The 17,906-nt window shown below is 53.1% G+C and overlaps 1 protein-coding gene and 1 non-coding gene across 3 annotated transcripts in view; one reads left to right on the top strand and one right to left on the bottom strand.

Moving 5' to 3' along the window:
* The window catches only part of C8H6orf132 (chromosome 8 C6orf132 homolog), a 30,208-nt gene extending 12,302 nt beyond the window's left edge, over nucleotides 1-17,906 (bottom strand). Inside the window, exons 1-2 of one of the 2 annotated variants that reach the window (XM_074082185.1) lie at nucleotides 17,448-17,906; nucleotides 7,149-7,255 (exon numbers count right to left, since the gene is read on the bottom strand). In XM_074082185.1, the coding sequence (XP_073938286.1) occupies nucleotides 7,149-7,255; nucleotides 17,448-17,592 (252 nt within the window). In that variant the 5' untranslated portion in view covers nucleotides 17,593-17,906. The remainder of the gene's footprint in view (nucleotides 1-7,148; nucleotides 7,256-17,447) is intronic. The other variant, XM_074082184.1, reaches the window with a different exon arrangement.
* LOC141426067 (U6 spliceosomal RNA) lies at nucleotides 9,896-10,002 on the top strand. The gene has a single exon (XR_012451175.1). It is a non-coding gene; the product is annotated as a U6 spliceosomal RNA (small nuclear RNA).

The raw sequence follows: 17,906 nt of genomic DNA, 5'->3' as shown, positions 1-17,906 counted from the left end.
GTTGACATGCCCAAGGTCCCACAGCTATTTATAAATCATTGTCTCTCCAGCTACCTCGTCCTACAAATCCAGCTTGTTAGCCAGTTCTACCAGTCACTTCCTGAGCTCTCCTTTCCAGACACCTCTCAATCTTAACCCTTCCTTCATCCTTTCTGTCTTTTAGACAGACAGACAAGTCGTCAGCATCTCCAGATACTTCCCTGGCCTTTGCTTCACTCCATTCTTCAAACCTGCCACCAGGATGCTCTTTCTCAAAGCATCCTCAGTAGGTGTGGTGGGGCACACCTGTAATCTTAGCACTTGGGAGTCCATGCAGAAGGATCAAGAGGTTCAGGCCAGCCTGGGCTACACAGAGAGACCCTGTCTCAAAAGTAGCAAGGGCTGGGGGTGGAGCACTTGCCAAGCATGTATATGGCCCTGGGTTCAATCCCCAGCACATAGAAAAAGCATCTCCAAGCAGGTGACCTCCCTGCTCAGCGTCCTTCCATTGGTCCAGAAGATGAAATTCAATCCCCTTCATAAACTGGACTCAGCCATCTTCTCCCCTCTGGGCTCCAACTAGTGGTTCCTGTCTTTTCCCCACTCGCACAGGGGCTCCCTGCAGTAGCAGTCCTCAGGGGGGGCAGAGAGACCGCCCCTTGGGGAAACTGGGCAGAGGTTTCAGAGGCTCTGTGGGGGGTGGAGGTGGAGTGGCCTTAGGTGATTTGGTATTCCTGCTTCCTACCTTCTGAGAACCACTGCAACCTCTTGGGATTCATTTCCACATCTTCTCAGGCCTCCACACCCTTGCCTCTTGCTCTTACTCTGCCTAGCATGTACTTGTTTCCCTGGCAAACTCCTAGCTATAATTTAAACCCCAGATTAAATGCCCCTTCTCTATGAAGTCCTCCCTGGCAACTGAAGCCTAAGCTAATTTTGGCATTTATTAGGTACTAATAAATACAAGCCACTGTTCTGAGTCCTCACCTGAGGCAATCCAGTTAGTCGTCATAATAACCCTAAGGGACAAGTCATTGTTTTTATTTTACAGATAAGGGAAAGTGAGGCACAGGCAGGCAAAGTACATCGCCCAGGGTCACCCAGCTAGCAAGGGTGGGGCCAGTATCAGGACATCAGAGCCTGCCCCCTTTGCCACTAACAGTATTTGCCTTCCCTTTTCCTGTGTTCTAATAACTCAGTGCCTCCTGTCCCCAGTTCTAATCTGCTTTCCAGACTGCTTGAGAGTCAGGTGACACCAAGTCTTTTTGTATGTGCCTGGCACAGACCAGACAATTCAACAAATGTTTGTTGAGTGAATAAATTCCTGGGTGACTGAATGAGTGGTAGAAAGAACACAGGACAGACAGAAAATGTGTACCAGCTCAGTTGCCAATTAACTTGGAGCAGCCACTTCTCTCCCTGTCCTCAAGTTTCCTGCCGCTTCTGTGTACATGCTTCAGCCATATGTTCTGTGAGTCTCAGCCCTTCTGTAAGTCACTCAGCTGTGCTGTGTGAGTTGTGAGTAGTGACCTGGATACACCTGGACCCTCGGGCGACCCCTCAATGACAGTGTATTGGGAAAGCCTGCTGTCATTGCCTGTGAGTACTTGTCTGACTCCAGAAAGTCAAAGGGGGAAGTGAGATAAAGGAGGAGGAGAGGGGAGGGAGAGTTTTCGAAGCTGCTTTTCCCGGAGCCTAGGGCCAGGCAGGCAGGGCTGGGCTGCAGGTCCCTGCTGGCCTCACACGTGGTCTTCAGCTGCAGTCAGCTGGGGAGCTGGCCGTGCCCCATCCTCTGCCTCCGGGAAAATGACAGACCCTTGGCATAGGCCTCAAACCTGCTCAGGGGAGGAGGGGATGTGGCTCTTTGAGGGTGGCAGTCCACATCAAGAGCCGGTGGACCAACCTGTGGGCAGTGAAGCAAAAACATGCAAATGGCAGGCGCCAGTGGCTCACGCCTGTCATCCTGGCTACTCAGGAGACAGAGATCTGGAGGATCGTGGTTCGAAGCCAGCCGGGGCAAATAGTTTTTGTGAAAATATCCAACACACACACACACAAACCCAGAGCTGGCGGAGTGGCTCAAATAGTAGGGTCCCTGCCTGGCAAGCATGAGGCCCTGAGTTCAAATCCCAGTTCCACTGAAAGAAACAGACAAATAAACAAAAAAGAACATGCAAATGAGCCTCTGAACACCCCTGGCCTGCCACCACCTCACTCTTTGGGTCATGGCTGCTCCCTGCACGATGCCTCAGGCACCCTTGCTCAATGCCTGGGGCAGAGTCCAGCCCTGGCCCTGCCAGTTGGGAAACTTCACAAAACTGGGCCTCAGCACTTCCTTGTCCCCACACCCAGACAGCAGAGGAGCACAGGCCAGGGACAAGGACAGTGGAAGATGTGGCCCGGTTTTCTGAAGAGTTCCCGGCAGACGCCATCGGTCAGGAGGAAGTGTGGGTAGGGAGGCCCACGCTTTTGACATTATTTCTATCTATTTTCTTCCTTGTACTTGTCCCTACTTCTTGGTTCTTAACAATGAACGTCTATTTCATAATTTGAAAAAAAAAATCACCCAATATAATTATAATGTTTTTATAGTATTAAGTGGAAAGAACATCAGTTTCAGATTCAGGCAGACCAGATCTGCAACCTTAACTGTCATTGAAAAGCAAAGACCGTATCTGAGACAGCACTCAGTAAGTGTGGCCCTCTCCTGCCTTCTGAGCCTCAATTTTCTTATCTGTAAAATGGGGTGACCCCGCCTTCCATGGATTTGCTGCACATCTGGGGGTCCTGCAGAGCAGTGCTCTAGACCCTGGGGCTCTAATGCGAGCTCATTGGGTTAGTGGTGGCCTGAGTCCTCACTTGCTCTGCCCTGGGCACAGCCCCCGAGCTGTGTCTGTGTGACCGGACTGAGGAGAGGCATGCTTGCGTCCCTGTGGTCAGGGATGAGTCACTAGGAACCTCGTCCCACCCTCTTCATTACTAATATTTCAGGAGGGCAGGGGAGGGGGAAAGAAAGGAGAGAGGGAAGAAGACATTGTTGGAGGAGGAAGCAAGTCCCCCTTTTGCAGTTTTTGAGGGTAGAGCCTGCTGCTTACTCCTGTTGCCCCTCTGGGAGCTCAGGAGAAGAGGACACACCTCTCTGATGGCTTCAGCTCACCCCACTGGCCTCCTCGTGCCTGGGATTCCTCAGAACCCAGCCGAGCCCCAAGGGTGGGTCACCAGGGGCTGGGCCAGTGGGTGATGCATGACTGACCTTGGAACTTGCCAGCTCTGAGTTAGAGCTGCACAGTGTGGCACCCAGACCTCCCCATTAGCCAGCTGGAGCCTAGTGAGGCCCCAGCCCTAGGGACAGGGCGTGGAGCTGCAGGGGGCGAGGGGCAGGGCCCTGTGACCATGTTAATCAGGCGTGGTTGGGGCACTACTGTATGCTGGGGGAATGGGCCCCCAGCCCTACCCCGGAATGAGAGCCACAGGGAGACCCCGCCAGGCATCCAGGTACTCAGCTGGGTGAAGCCCAGACAGTTGTGCTGGCCATGGGGGTGGCTAGAGGAGCAAGGAGTGTGGGTGTTCCCCACACAGCTGCTCTGAAGTTGGGAGCTCTGAGTGATCTTAGAAAAGAACTCAGTGGCTTTCCCACCTCTGCCCCGACGCCTCACCATCACTCAGACCCCTCCTGGGGCCATCTTCCCCTGGACCCACCTTCATCCCAGAACTTTCTTTAGACCCAGGTTCCCAAGACCCTAGGTCCTGTGCTGTGGAGGGCCCAGCTCTGACCCTCCCTCCAGGGCAAGGAACCCATACAGTTCAGGGGTTCAGGGTCCTTGGAGCCCACAACACCCTCTTCTGGACCTGATTCCAGAGTCCCCTGCTTAAATTTCCTAAGCCCACTTCTTGGGCCTCTTTCCTGGCCAGTCTTCTTGAAAGCAGCCCAAGATGTTGGGGGGGGAGGGGAGTCCATGGCCCAAAGGGTGGCCCTGGGGTCTGTGGGTAACGACAAGGGTGTGACCCTTGAGGTTCAGGCTGAGAGTCTCACGTGAAGAAAGGGGCCAGGTGGGTAGAGAAAGAGGGGTGGGCTGCATGCAGGGCGTGGGAAGGCGTTCCACTTGTACTCTTGCAGCAGGCCTCCAACACCCTCACCCCACAAACCTCCCATCTGATATCACCACATGAATTAAAGCCAATGAGTCAAAGCCAATGAGAACTAGCTGGGTGCTGTGTCTCACACATGTAATCCTGGCTAGCTGGGAGGCTGAGATCAGGAGGATCAAGGTTAAAGGCCAGCCTGGGCAAATAGCTTGAGAGACCTCCATCTCCAAAATGGACTGGAGATGTGACTCAAGCAGTAGAGTGCCTGCTTTGTAAGCACAAAGCCCTGAATTCAAACCCCAGTCCCCGCCCCCCCTCCCCCCAAAGCCAACAAAAACTTCCTTGCCTGGCTTGCATCCCAGCCCAAAGGAGGCTGGATGTGAGTTTAGAGATGAACTCCTGCAGCAGGTGGGGGCTGGCTGGGAGGGCTGAAGCTGATCCAGCTGTTTTTTTGAGCTTCCAGGCAGCAGAGGGTTAGAGGGAAGGTTCCAGAGCAGGTGGGGCCTCCCCTAGAGCCCAGGGATACCTCCCTTGGCAGAGCCAGGCCTGTCTGACTCAGAGGGTGGGGTGACCAGGGAGCTCTCACAGCCCGGGGCACCCTTGGGGACCTGTCCAGCCAGTTTTCCCATGTTTGCCACATGGGCATTTAAGTTTTAATTCTTCACATGCATCACCCTGGGGAGGGTTGATTCAGATGGGGGAGAGCGAGAGGGAGTCCAGAGAAGTCTAACTTTACTGCCAGCTCTCAGAGTAGAGGACAGGCTGTGGCTTGAGCTCTGGGCCTGGCTTGCCCTTGGAAGTAGGGAAAAAGGATCTTTCCTTCCCTGGCCCAGGCCCAAAGTGCACAGGACCAGCCTAGAAGGAAAGCCTGTCTTCCGTCTCCCTCCTCTTGAGCTGCGTGGCCTGGGCAAACCCCCTCCTCCCTGGGGCCTCATCTTGATGACTACAGAATCTGCCCAGCTCTAAAACGTGGTTCTAAACCAGCACCTTAAAGTCAACTCCCACCAACTAACACAAAGGTGGGTAGCCCTTTGAAGAGCTGCCCACCAAACCCAACCCTCACAGGCAGTCATTACTGGAGAGACCCTCGACGACCCCCCAGTGAACCTCCACTGATGGGTTGAGGAAACCAGAGGCTCAGAGACAGGAAAGGCCCGGCCCTCAGTGACTTACAACTCAAAGACTCTAGTGCTTATCAGTGACCTTGTCCCCTGGCAGGCTCACAGAGGGACAGTGAGGGACATTCAGAGGATGGCCCAAGCCCAGACAGAGCTGTAAGGCCCTTGCTGGGCCTGTCACCTGGCTTCCTGGCTGCTGCCACCTTGTGCTTTCCCTGCAGCTGTCTTGGTGTGGTGGTCTGGTTTCTGTATCTGTCTGTAGCATCCACAAGTTGCTTTTGTAAGTAGGAAATAAACGAGTTGAAGTGTATTCCCAGAGAACAGTGCGCTCAGCCCTCCCCACAGAGGCCTTGGGATGCAGTGAGGTGAATGTCAGACTCTGGGTTTCAGCTCAAATCTTGGGGTCTGGTTGGTAGAGTTGGATAAAAAAGATGGCAATGGAGAGAGGGAGGGTGTATCAGGTAGTGACAGGAAGGGTATATGGGTACCTGGGAGCAAGGCATACATGCTACCAAGCCTCACAAGCCCCCAAAACTCAGAGCATGGCAAAGTGCCCACCAGTCTAGGTGGTCAAACCCTCGTGGAGGCGTGTCTTGACCAAGCCCTATGGCTGACAGGCAGGAGCAAAGTCACATTTGCAAGGCTGGCTGATTAGACTCTAGGTCTGGGATGTCCTATACAGCAGCTGCTGGCCACAAGTGGCCACTGAGCACTTGAGATGTTGCTTGTCAGAAGTGGGATGTTCTGTGCACTTGACAGGTTTTTTTTTCCTGTGCTGAGGAACAAACCCCGGGCTGAGTGCGTGCTAGGCCGGTGCTCTGCCCTGGAGCTTCCCAGGGAAGAAACCCGCCCCTGTGTGACTCAGCTAAGCCCCTCTAATGCAATAAGATCCCACAGACACAGCCCTGTGTGCTAACGGCCACGTAGATGACATTGGGGGAGTGATTTGAGAGACTGTTCCAGTGTTCCTGGGGCTCTCTGCCCCCAGAAACCATCTCTATCCTCCCACCCACCCTTTTCCTGTTTCTTTTTATTTTACATATGAAGCTTGCATTCCACTTCTGTTGCACCACTCTCTTGTAAAATGTCTCAGAAAACCCAGGCCCTCTTCGAATAGTAACAGAACCAGTTACAGAGTAGTCCTTTCAAATTTCTCCATCAGCAAAGAACAAAAACCCATCTCTAGAAGAGTTTTTAGTTCCCAGTCATTTCAGACGCGCAAAGAAATCTGTCTCAAATGCCCTTCTTTCCAAGGTCACTGCTATGTGTCCTACAAGGCAGCTTAGGAATCACCTCTGTCAAGAAGCCCTCCCTGACGACCACTTACAGCTGGACCTACTGCACCTGCCTGGCCCGTGTTCTACAGGTTAGTTGCTCATCCATTCCCTGCAGTGGACATGGTGCACCCTGAGAGAAGCAAGGCTGGCTCAGTCATCCCTGCACCCCAACACCTGGTGCAGTGCCTGACATGAAGCAGAAAGTCATCAGTGAACATAGAAAATGAACCCCGCTGCCAGGCACCAGTGGCTCACGCCTCTAATCCTTGCTACTCAGGAGGTAGAGATCAGGAGGATTGCAGTTCAAAGCCAGCCCAGGCAAATAGTTCAAAAGACCCTATCTTGAAAAAACCCATCACAAAAAAGGGGCTGGTGGAGTGGCTCAAGGTACTCCAGTACTGCAAAAAAGAAAACAAACCCTGTTGTACTTGGGGGGTACCCACTCTTGGGGCCTCTGCACATAAGTTCTCTCTAATCTCTCCTTTGGTTTCAGTACCAAAGGAGCTGACATCCCTAATCCCAGCCTTCCTGCCATGAGCCTCGGCCCTGCCTCCTCCCAGCAGCCACCCTGAGTTGGCATTAGGAAGGAAAGGAATGGACCCAGGGTGGGGCCAATGACCACTCAGCCAGGGTAGGTGTGGCTGCTTTCTCTGGGGCAGGTGCAGGGCCTGCCCAGAGCTGTACTCACCAGTGGAAGGAAGGTCAGCAGTGGCCGGACTCTCGGCCGAGCTTTCAGTGTGGCTGTTCCCGACTCACTCACCGTGTTGAAGCGATTATCTCCGTAATAGATCCCATCTAAAGGACATGAATTTGGAGGACACAGTGAGATGACGGTCAAAGGAGCTGCCTAGGCCAACCAAGTTTACTCCACCCTAAAGTTCCCAGAGAGGCAACCAGCCCTGAGGTTGCCCCTGTTTCACTCAGCTAACGCCCTATAAAATAGTAAGACTCCATGGAAGGGCTGTGTGCTAACAGGGCTCTGACACAGCACTGGGGGAGGGATGCAGAGGAATTATTTCCTTCCAGTGTTCTTAGGGCTCTCAGCCCCCCAGCAGCCATATCTCTACACGCACACACACACACACACACACACACACACACACACACACACACACACACACGTCCTGAGCCTTCCTCCCACTGCAAATCATCCCTCCTGTTGGGGCCCTGAGAGTTTGGCTATGTCCCCAGCCAAAGCTTATCTCTGAGAGTAGGAAGAAAACAAGCTGGCTTTTCTCTCAAGTGTTTGAATTTCAAATCTGAAACAAGCAGAGCAGAGGAGGCCACCTGCTGTCCCCCATGTCCTGGGGCCCTCTAGCTCAAGAATTCCCTAGCCCCAAACCACTTCTGGTATGTGCAGAAGGGCAGAGCAGAAAGAGGTTGGACAGTAGCAGTGACCTAGCAAAAATCCCAGCTCTGCCATTGGCTGACCATGTTGCTTCACCTCTATGGGCCTCAATTTTGCCATCTGTACAATGGGAGTGACAATAGTGCCAATCTTACAGGATGGTTGTAAGGAAAAAGTGTGGCCAGCATACAGAAGTCCTCAACATATGTGGTCCCCTCCCCTGCAGGAAAACCATAGGAAGGACCTTCCTTGTCCTCCTGTCTCTGAGCCTGTGCTCTGGGCTGTGTCTAACCAGTGGGAGGTGTGAGGAGCCATGCTCACTTTCTTAACCAGTCTCCCTCCTGACCCTTGATACTCCGTGATAAGAATTTCACATCTCCTCCCAGGTTCACTCTGTCACCTCCTAGAGGCAGAGATCCCTGTGGGCCTCCTGCTCTGTGTGTCAGGAGCAAAGAGAACTTTCATCCACTTAACAGGTATGAGAGACTTTCTCCTTCTCTATAGCCACACAGGAAAGAGAAGAAAGGTCAAAATTCCAAGTGATCAGAATCCTGCTACCTGGAACATTGAACTAACTGGACTTGCCTTTCCTCTTGCACATGACTTGAGGAGGAAATTGCAAGAAAGCCAAATAATTTATTCAGAAGACTTGGGCTGGTCCAGAAGGTCCTGCAACCAGCATGAATCCATCCCAAATTCCACCACTATAGCCACAGCCCTCCAGGAGGTTTTGGATGTGACAGAGAGGCTCCTGGGAGCCCTTCCTGTAGTGCCCTACCAAGGCAGAAAGTTGGCCAGGGAGGTCAAGACTTTCCACCTCTCCAAAGGAACCCAAACAGCAGCAGATCTCTGTGTGAACCACAGGTTCCCAGAAACCCCAATGCTGCTACTTGCTAACGTGATTTCCCAGGCTCCATGCCCGAGGCTGCAGACCGTGATTGGACAGGACACAGGGGAGGGGTGCTGTAAAAGTGCAGATTTGGCCCAACCAGAAACCAGGGGGTGGAGATAACTGCACATACCCAACAGCTGCCACAAAAGCCACCTGGTCCCCAGGCTTCAAGAGTCTTCCAGGAAGGGCTGGAGATGTGGCTCAAGTGGTAGAGCGCCTTCCTAGCAAGCTCAAGGACCTGAGTTCAAATTCCAGTAGTGCAAAAAAAAAAAAAGGTCTGCCAGGATGCCAGGAGCCCTGGGACATTTGTGAGACAGGGTATGTGGTGTGGGGGTCTGGCACCTAGGCGGACACTCAGTGATCTCATCTCATCCTGTGCTGCTGATGGGGTCTGGGGACTGCCTTGCTGCAGTAGAGGCCGGTATTACTGGCCTAGGAGCTTCAGAAGCATCATATCTGTGAAACTTGGCAAGGTGAATAGCAGAGAGGTTCTGAGCATCTTACACATTATTAATTCATTCACTCCTCAAAACGGCCCCATGCAAACCATTTTACATATACGAAAACTGGGCTGGTGGAGTGGCTCAAGTGGTAGAGTGCCTGCCTAGCAAGAGCAAGGCCCTGAGTTCAAATCCCAGTACCAAAAAAAGAAAATAGAAAGAAATGAGAGAACTGAGGTCCAATAACTTGCCCAAAGCCTCGCAAGAAGTGCTGAAGCCAGGGCCACCCTAAGGACCTGACCGCTGAACTATGCCTTCCTCCGAAGGGGGGACTCAGAATCTCCACATTTACAGGATGGGGTGGGAAGAAGGGGATGAAGAGCTGGTGCTGTCTGGGGGTAAGGAAGGTTTGGTCATGGCGAAGGAGCAGTTCTAGGGAGTGGCAGGAGATGAAACAGCTTGACCAAAGCCACACATGGGTCAGGACAGTTGTGACACTGTACCACCTCACAGACTCCGTGACTCTCAGGCTCCATGGCTTTGGTTTGGTTGCTGTGAGCAGGGGATTCCTTTCGAAGAACACAATTGTTCCCTGCAAAGCACACAGAAGGGGCGGGGCACGGGGAGGCAGGACTAAGGTCCAGGTGGCTCCCTTCCCCTGGGGCACTTCTGGAAAAACCCAATTCGCTTTCCCGGTCCTCAGAGGTGTGGCTGGGAGTCAGAAAAGGCAATGTAAGCAAGAATCCTGGTGACACATGCTCATTTGGACATCACTTGTATTAAAATTGGAACAATATGGAGAAGATTAGTGTGGCCCCTGTGCAAGGATGACACGCACATTCATGAAGTGTTCCATATTAAAAAAAGAAGAAGTCCTGGTAATGAGATGTGATGGAAGACTTGGTGGCCACTGCTGGCTTTGACAGTGGGAGGAGGTGGCTGCCCAAGGAATGGCGGTTGCTTTCCAGAAGCTGGAAAAGGTGAGAAAAACAGACCCTTCCCTAGAGCCTCCAGAAAAGAAAGTCTTGCCAGCACCTTCATTGTAGCTCTGTGTTAAGACTTCTGACCTACATAATTGTATAATAACAAATAAAATAATAAATCATGCAATTGAAAAGAAAAGGAGGTGTGGCTAAACTGACAAGCCTGTCCTGGACCCTCCTTCCTGGCTCAGTTCCTGCCAGGTCAAGGCACACCATCAGGCAAGGCATATGTGACCACCCCACCCTCACCCCCATAAGCCAGGTCCTCCAAGGGCTCAAGTTCCAGGCCAGGGCTTTTCCAGACTCAAGGTTAAGGACTAAAACTAAGCAAAAAGTCAGCAGAGTCCAACCTTGGGGCATTTCCTCTGGAACTACCTGAACCCCACTGGATCGCGGAGCAGGGGTGCTGGGATAGGTCTTCCTGAGAAGCAGCCCCCTCAGGTGAGTGATAAAGAGGGCCGGGAGAATCCTGGGCCTTGGTGCCTCAAGGGAGAAAGGGAAAGGAGGTGACAGGGTGGCTGGACAGGAGGCTGGCAGTGCCCTTGAGGATGTTCTGAGACTACTCGATCAGAAAGAGGACTCTACCCCGATGACCAGTCCACTCTGATGCTTGGGAGCTCCTCTGTGCCTGCCATCCTACTATAGCCCTTACCCACTGGAAGAGGCGTTGTGACCTCAGACACTCTGTTTATTCTATGCTCACCACATGCATGGGGGCAGAGCATTCAGGAGGGACTCTAGGCTGGAAAAGGGAAGGAACTGCTCTGGAATCCAGAAGCTTCTGGAGAAAGGCAGGCATTAGGACAGCTCTGGGGCAGCTGCAGTAGCCTGGAAACCTTGTGAGTAAGGCCTGAGCCCTGATGGACCACAGCTCTGTCAGGATAGAAACCAAGGCCTCCATGTCTGACAAAGCCTGATAAAATGGAGGTGAATCCAGGTCGGCTTCCATTTACCTCCCCCCTCCATTCCCGTTAAGACAGGATTGTGTTCAGGATACCAAGAGATTTTCTTTCTAGAAATTTTTCCCTCATCTGTTGACAGGAGACAAAGCAGAAGTTTTATTTTCATTTGCCTTCCTTGAAGATTTGACTTTACATATCCCATCTAATATCCAAAAACCTGCTTCAAAAAGAAGGGCCTCACCTCAGATTTCAGCCTGAGCTCTGGAAACTCCTCCACCCTTCGGGCTGGGAGAACCCACCCCTGCTATGGCTTGAGGAATGGGTGGGTGGTGACTGAGGATGCCTGGGGCTGTGAGGAGTCAAGGCTGAGGCTTAGAGCACAGCTGAACTTGGGTTCCAGTCCCCGGTCCACCACTTAGCTGTGGGGCCGTGGAGGTGTTTCTAGGTCTCTCTGAGCCTGTTTCCTCATCTCTGTAAATGTGAACAAAGGTGTCTAAGTGGATGGATCAGTGTGAGGCTGAAAGAGATAGTGTGAAGATGTGTGCTCAGGGCCTAGCAGATAATTAGGGCTGGTTGTTGTCATGATCGTCATCAATCTCTCTCTGCCTCACCTTCTTCCCTCCACCAAGAGTTGGGCTTTAAGCTTGAATCAGGTCATGTCACTTGCAAATTATGGTGAACACCTGTGCCCTGACAACCATCAGGAGGCAGGTGGCCCCTCACTCTCTTGCCAGGGTTCATTCTGAGTCCTGATGCTTTGCTGGTTCCAATTGCACTCATTGCAAATGGGTGGAGATGGGGGGACTGAGGCCCAGAGTGGAGGGGCTAGGCCAAGGTCACAAAACCATGGTGGTGCCAGGGTTCACAGGGCCCCTGGCTTATAGTACAAGCTTCCAGCATGAGCAACGTAGGGCCTTACACACAGCCTCGGGTTCATTGCATCTCCCAAACAGGCAGGCCTGGTGGGGTGTGTGTGTGTGTGTTGGGGGAGGGGGTACATGTGGGATGCTCTGGGAAAGGTGAAGGCCAGACACAAGCTGCCTCCTTTTCTGCTCTTTCTCCCAGCAGGAGTAGCCTCAGGGTCTTCTCTGTTTCTTTTCTCACAGAGCTTAGGGTTGAAAGCCTAGCAAAATGCTCTAACTCCCCTAGCCCCAGCACTGTCATCAGAGCTGCATGGACCCCGAGATCAGATTCTGGGACAGCTAGTTACTAGCTCTTTTCCCAAGCGCTAGGTGGGTCCAAACTACAGAGAAAATGAAATACTTACGAGTCTAGTCTATTAGGCATTACAAGCTAGGCACTATTCTTTATTTTATTTTGCAGCATTGGGGATTGAACCCATGGGCCCCATGCATGCTAGGTAAATATTCTGCCACTGAGCCACACCCCAGCCTTAGCACTATTCTAAGTCCTCACAACCTTGTGGTGGGAATGCCCTTTTTTTTTCCTTTTCTTTTTTCTTTGCGACACTGGGATTTGAACTCAGGGCAGGAGCTCTTACTGCTTGAGCCAAACCACCAGCCCAGAAATGCCCTTGTTATTCCCAACTTACAGATGTAGAATCTTGGGCTCAGAGAGGTTGTGTCACCAAGGTCCCAAGATGCTGCGACTGAAGGCCAGGCACCCTGCTTCTAGAAACGAATTTCCTCTGGTCACAGCCAGCACAGCAGGGAGAGAATGTAGGAATCCAGGATCTCTTCCCTCAGTCTCTCTTTTTTGCAGGGAGAGAATGTAGGAATCCAGGATCTCTTCCCTCAGTCTCTCTTTTTTGGAGACTGCATCTCCAGAACTGATGTGGCCCAGAGGGAACAAATGGACGTAGGAATTCTGCCTGTGTTCACATCCAGCTCTCTGGGTAAAACCTGCGTACTTAGGCACTTTCTCAGGCTCAGACTCCCCATCTGTAAAGTGGGGATCTTTACTCTTACTTTGCAGAATGCCTTCCAAAATCAACGGAGGGAAGGAAGCTAGCAGAGGTGGGAGAAGGGCTGAAGTAATGGCCTGGACCCCAAAATTGTCAGGAACCCCCAACTGAGCTCAGAAGCAATGGCCACAGGTCTCATTGGATTTGGAGGGCTTAGGAGGGGTGGGGCTTTAGCTTGGGGAATCTGTTGCCTGAACCCAGGGTCACCTAGAACCCCCAAACAGAGCTCAACCACTAAGGGAGCCTCTGCCTCTCAGGGCAGCAGCAGGGGGACCCAGGTGAATGCAACACACAAATGACATTAATGAGGCCCTTCCTTGCTAATTAACAGGTTCACATGACAGAAACCTGAAAAGGCCAGTTTGTCCCAGCAAGCCCCAGCAGGCCTGAGCACTAGAGAGAGGCCTTTGTCCAAGGGCAGAGGGGACGCTGGAGGTTGGGCTGGGAGGAAAGGGGAAGGCAGAGGTGGGGACAGGGCACTACAGAGTAGAGGAGGGGGCAGGAAGGGGAAGAGCCTGGCACACAGGGCCCTCTACTTCCTAGGGAGGAATTCACCTGGAACATACTAGAATCTCAGGCTCCCTCCGCCCAAATCAGGAACTTATTTTAACAAGATTGCAGGTGATCAGATGCACGTTAATGCTGTCCCCAGCACCATGACCTTGAGTTATTAAGGGAATTGGGATGGTTTTTAACACAGAGCCTGGTTCAGGAAATGGTGACTGATGGAAATGATACGATCAGGGCTGGGTGGACGGCTCAGTGGTAGCTTGTTTCGCATACACAGGCCCTGGGTTCCATTCTCAGTAAGGCGGGTGTGTGTGTGTTATTATTGTTATTAATTAATGTATTGGCTGGGAGAGAAAGGACATCCTGTAGCTGTCCCCAGGTCAAGGGAGGCCCCCCTTTCTGGAGTTGAGCTACAACAAAGAGAGGCACTTATATAATGGAGCAGTGGCCAGGGTGTGTGTGTGTGTACTGAGCTGCCAGCAAACCACAGCACACCTCCAGGGGACAGGAGTAAACAAAAGTCTCCTTCACACCCTTGCAAAGCACAGGTCAGCTTTCCCTCACCTGGTGCGGCCGGGCTCCTCTCTGGGAGTCCCTGGCTTCCCACCCCTTAGCCTGGTCTAAAACACAAGGTCTGGGGACCCCGGGATGGGGACACCAGAACCAGCAGCCACCCTCAGGAAGGTTGGATTTTCCTGGTAAGGAGCTGGCCACATTCCTTACACACTTATTTTCAACCTACTGTATGCCCTCTAGGGAGTCCTGAGGGGAAAGCAAATAACCCAGCTCCATGTGAGGAAGGAAATCCCAAGGATTCTCAAATTTTGCAATTCCAGGAATCACCTGGAAACTGATTAAAGACTGAGCTACTGCCAGGGATTGTGACTTGGGAGCCTGTGGTGGGACTCCAAGACTTTGCATTTGAAATGCAGAGAGCAGGAAACAGAGACTTCGGCAAACAAGGGCATCCAGTTGCTGGGATGAGGTTCCATGGCTAAAGATAAAGAAACTCCCTCTTTTACTCCAGGCAGTGAGAGAGAAGTCCACAGCAGGAGCAGCTTTGTCTCAGGCCACAGCCCAGTTCTTATCGGGATTTGCAAAGATTCCCATCTCTGCTTTCTCAAGCTTTTAAAGAACAATCGTAAGGCTTTTAAAGCCCCTTGTTTGGGCTGGGGGAGGGCAGAAGATTCAGTTAGGATTGCAGTTGCATTCAGTGAACTGGAATCCGTGTTAGGAAAATTCTTCGAAGAAAAATTTACCCATCACCCTCTGCGCACAACTGTTTGCATTTTACCTTCGGCACCCAACCTATCCTGTGCAAACAGACTGTTAGATGGCTGCAGCCACAGGACAGGCAGTTACTCCTCAATTCCCTCACCCACATCTACACTGATTTCCCCCTCTTCCACCACCTGTTCCCCAAGAGCTGGGTATCACCGCATCCCAACCCAGGCTATCAGAGAATGTCACAGATTCAGGGGTCCTATGGGACTTGAGCTCCCTCCCTTCCGACTGTTACCTCTTGTGTACTGAAGCAGGTAGGGACAGGCTGCCCTCATAGCTGGGGATGAGCCAGGCTGGTGGCAGGGCACCTGCAGTCCCAAGAAATCAGGAGCTGAGGCAGGAAGAACTCTTGAACCCAGGAAGTAAGTATTTTAGGTATGGAGGGCCACACAGACTCTTGCAGCTGCATTGTGACCATGCTATTTTTTTAGAGCTCTTTAAAGCACGGCAATAGATTTCACCTTAGGTGGTCCCCTTGGGGGTCTGGATACCATGCCCACTGACCACAAGAAATCACTGAAGCCAGAGAGTGGCTGGTTCCACAATTGTTTTATTATTATTATTTTTGGCAGTACTGGAGTTTGAACTCAGGGCCTCATGCTTGCTAGGCAGGTGCTCTACCACTTGAGCCACTCCACCAGCCCTTTTTTATGTTGGGTATTTTTGAGATAGGGTTCTGCTTTTTACCCGACTGGCCTCGAACCTAGATCGCCCTGATCTCTGCCTCCTGAGTAGCTAGGATTACAGGCTTGAGCTACTGGTACCCAGGTGGCCCCACATTATTGACAGAGGCAGGACCCCAAGACAAGGCTGACATATCCATCCCATCCCAACCCCAACACAAGTCCCTCCCCTCCTCAACTCCATACCCAGCAACATACAGCAAGGAGGAGGGCCCCTGCCACACCCACAGTCAGCCTAGGGAACACCCCAGAACATGGGTGAGCCTGTGCTGTTTTCCACCCTCCATGTGCAGACGCAGTCGGCTGAGTCAACTGGAGGCCTGGCCCTGCCCTGAGGACCAGGAGGAGCTGTGCCGTGGGCTCCAGTCCTGCCCAGACTGATGAAGGCAGAAATTGGCTGGATGTGACAGGGCACCCTGTCTCTTTTCTCTCATTAGAAGGGACTGATGCCTGCTCAGCCAAGGCAAAATGAGGTCTCCTATTGGAGAGGAAGTGTGTGTCTGTGTGGGTAGGGGTCATTCTTGAGGCAGACGCCCCAAGATCACTTTCTGCACAGAATGAATTCAGCTGCTAAGAGTGGGGTCTCCACCTGGGTTAGCCTCACAAGAGACTTTGGGGTCATAAACTGTCTGCTGAACGTCACTGAATTCGGGAAGATCCCAGCTCCACCATTAAGGCTGTGTGGTCTTGGGTATGTTATGTAACCGCCCTGTGCCTCAATCTCCTCTGTCAAACAGGAATGCTAATAACAGGACTTGACTCTGCATGAAAATTCAACAAGTCAACAACCCAAAGATCTTAGAATGAGGCCTTGCATCTAGAAAGGGATCAGTAAATGTTTGCTATGCAGTGTCCTCATTCAGGCCGGGGGAGGTGTTCCGGCTTCACAAGTGGCACCTGCCAGCACATGGTGTCTGCAAGTTCCTAAGCCGCACCTCCACCTCGCCCTGCCCCTCCTTGCCTTTGCTCCTGGTTTGCTCTGCCAGGAATGCCCTTCCTTCTCAACTCAATGCTAGTTCCGCTCGGAAGTCCTCTCTTCTCCTCATGCAAAGACTCAGAAAGGGCCGAAGGGCATATGGTTAGCTCTGTTCGCCTGCTAGCCTGAGATCCTTGGGCTAGAGAGAGGTGACATCTTGTTTTCCCTGCTTTTGACTGTGGCAACCTGGGTGTTGAGCTGACTCCATAGTAAGGGCTGAGGCTGTAACTTCCTCTGTGGCCAGGCAGTGGCTATAAAGGATGGTGAAGACAGTGGTGATGGTGTAAGCAGGTGAGCTAAGGCAGTGACGCGTGACTCTCCTTTGCCCCCACAGCCAGACCTGGGCTGGCCAGTGTTTTCAGAAGTCTGCAAAGGGATCGGTAGCAGCTGGAGTCTCAGAGACCTCCGCTGTCCACCTCTGGCTCCTCAGTCTGAGCCCATGGACAACCCAGGCTTCAGGCTGACCTGGCAAAAGCCTGTGTCCCCAATAAATGGCTCACTGTCACAAACAGGCTGGTAACCTGTTAGCAGTGGCTCAGGTTGACTTTTCTCACGTACACAGAGCAAAATGTGTGGGCGCCCTGCCTGTGCAGAGCAGACACGGTGGGCCAGGGCTGGGGAGAAGGGAGGAAGAGGAAAGCGGGAGGGTGATGCCCGGCTGCCTCCATCTCGGGAACACCTCTGACTCAGAGAATCCGGACAGGGGACATGCGGTGGGATGGGGGAGACATGGCAACCCCAGGAAGTCCTTCTGGCCGCAGTAACAAACACAAGCACAAGTTCCACCAAGGGGAGAAATCCAAGCACTTGGGAGAGGAACTGGAATGGCACACGGGGCAGGCAGAGGTCTCCCAGACCCCTGTGAGGAGGGTCCCCTTCCCTCCCCGGCTCTTTCCCCGACTCCCCGCCATCGAAGCTCCTTCTTGGCGGGTCCACGGGTTCCAACGTGTCGCCTTCCCTGCGCCCAGAGACCCGGGACACCCGGGAAGGAGGTGGCGCCGCGGGCCGGTCCCTGGAGCCCTCCCTGACCGCAGGGCGCACTCACCAAAATCCCGGGTCCCCTCCTCCGGGGCCTCCTGGGTGAAAATCCACGGGGGGTTGGTGGCGTAGAGGGAGGTGGCGGCGGGGTTGGCGTGCCTCTTCCCGAAGAGCTTGCTGAAGGTGCCCTGCACCGTCTGGTTCTTTTTCATGCTGCCGCAGGCCGCGCGGGCACCGGGGAAGGACCTTGCGTCCCTCGTCCTGCCCTGCCCGGGACTCCACTCCGCACGGTGTCCCCCGGGACTCTACCGGCCCATGTCCGCCGCTGTCCTCCCCGCCCGCGCCCCGGGAACTGCGCGCTACCTGGACAGGTGAGAGGCTGCGGCTGGGACCCGGCCCCGCCCCACGGCCGCCACCGCCACCGCCACCGCAGCGGCCGCCCCGCCGCCCAACTCCCCGGGCCGCATTCCTTCCCGCCTCCGTCTACAACAGGCCATTGTTGGCACGGCCCGGTGGGCTGGGGACT

The sequence above is a fragment of the Castor canadensis genome, chromosome 8, assembly GCF_047511655.1.
Source record: "Castor canadensis chromosome 8, mCasCan1.hap1v2, whole genome shotgun sequence".
Taxonomy (NCBI): domain Eukaryota; kingdom Metazoa; phylum Chordata; class Mammalia; order Rodentia; family Castoridae; genus Castor; species Castor canadensis.
This window is presented reverse-complemented; position numbering and strand designations above follow the sequence as displayed.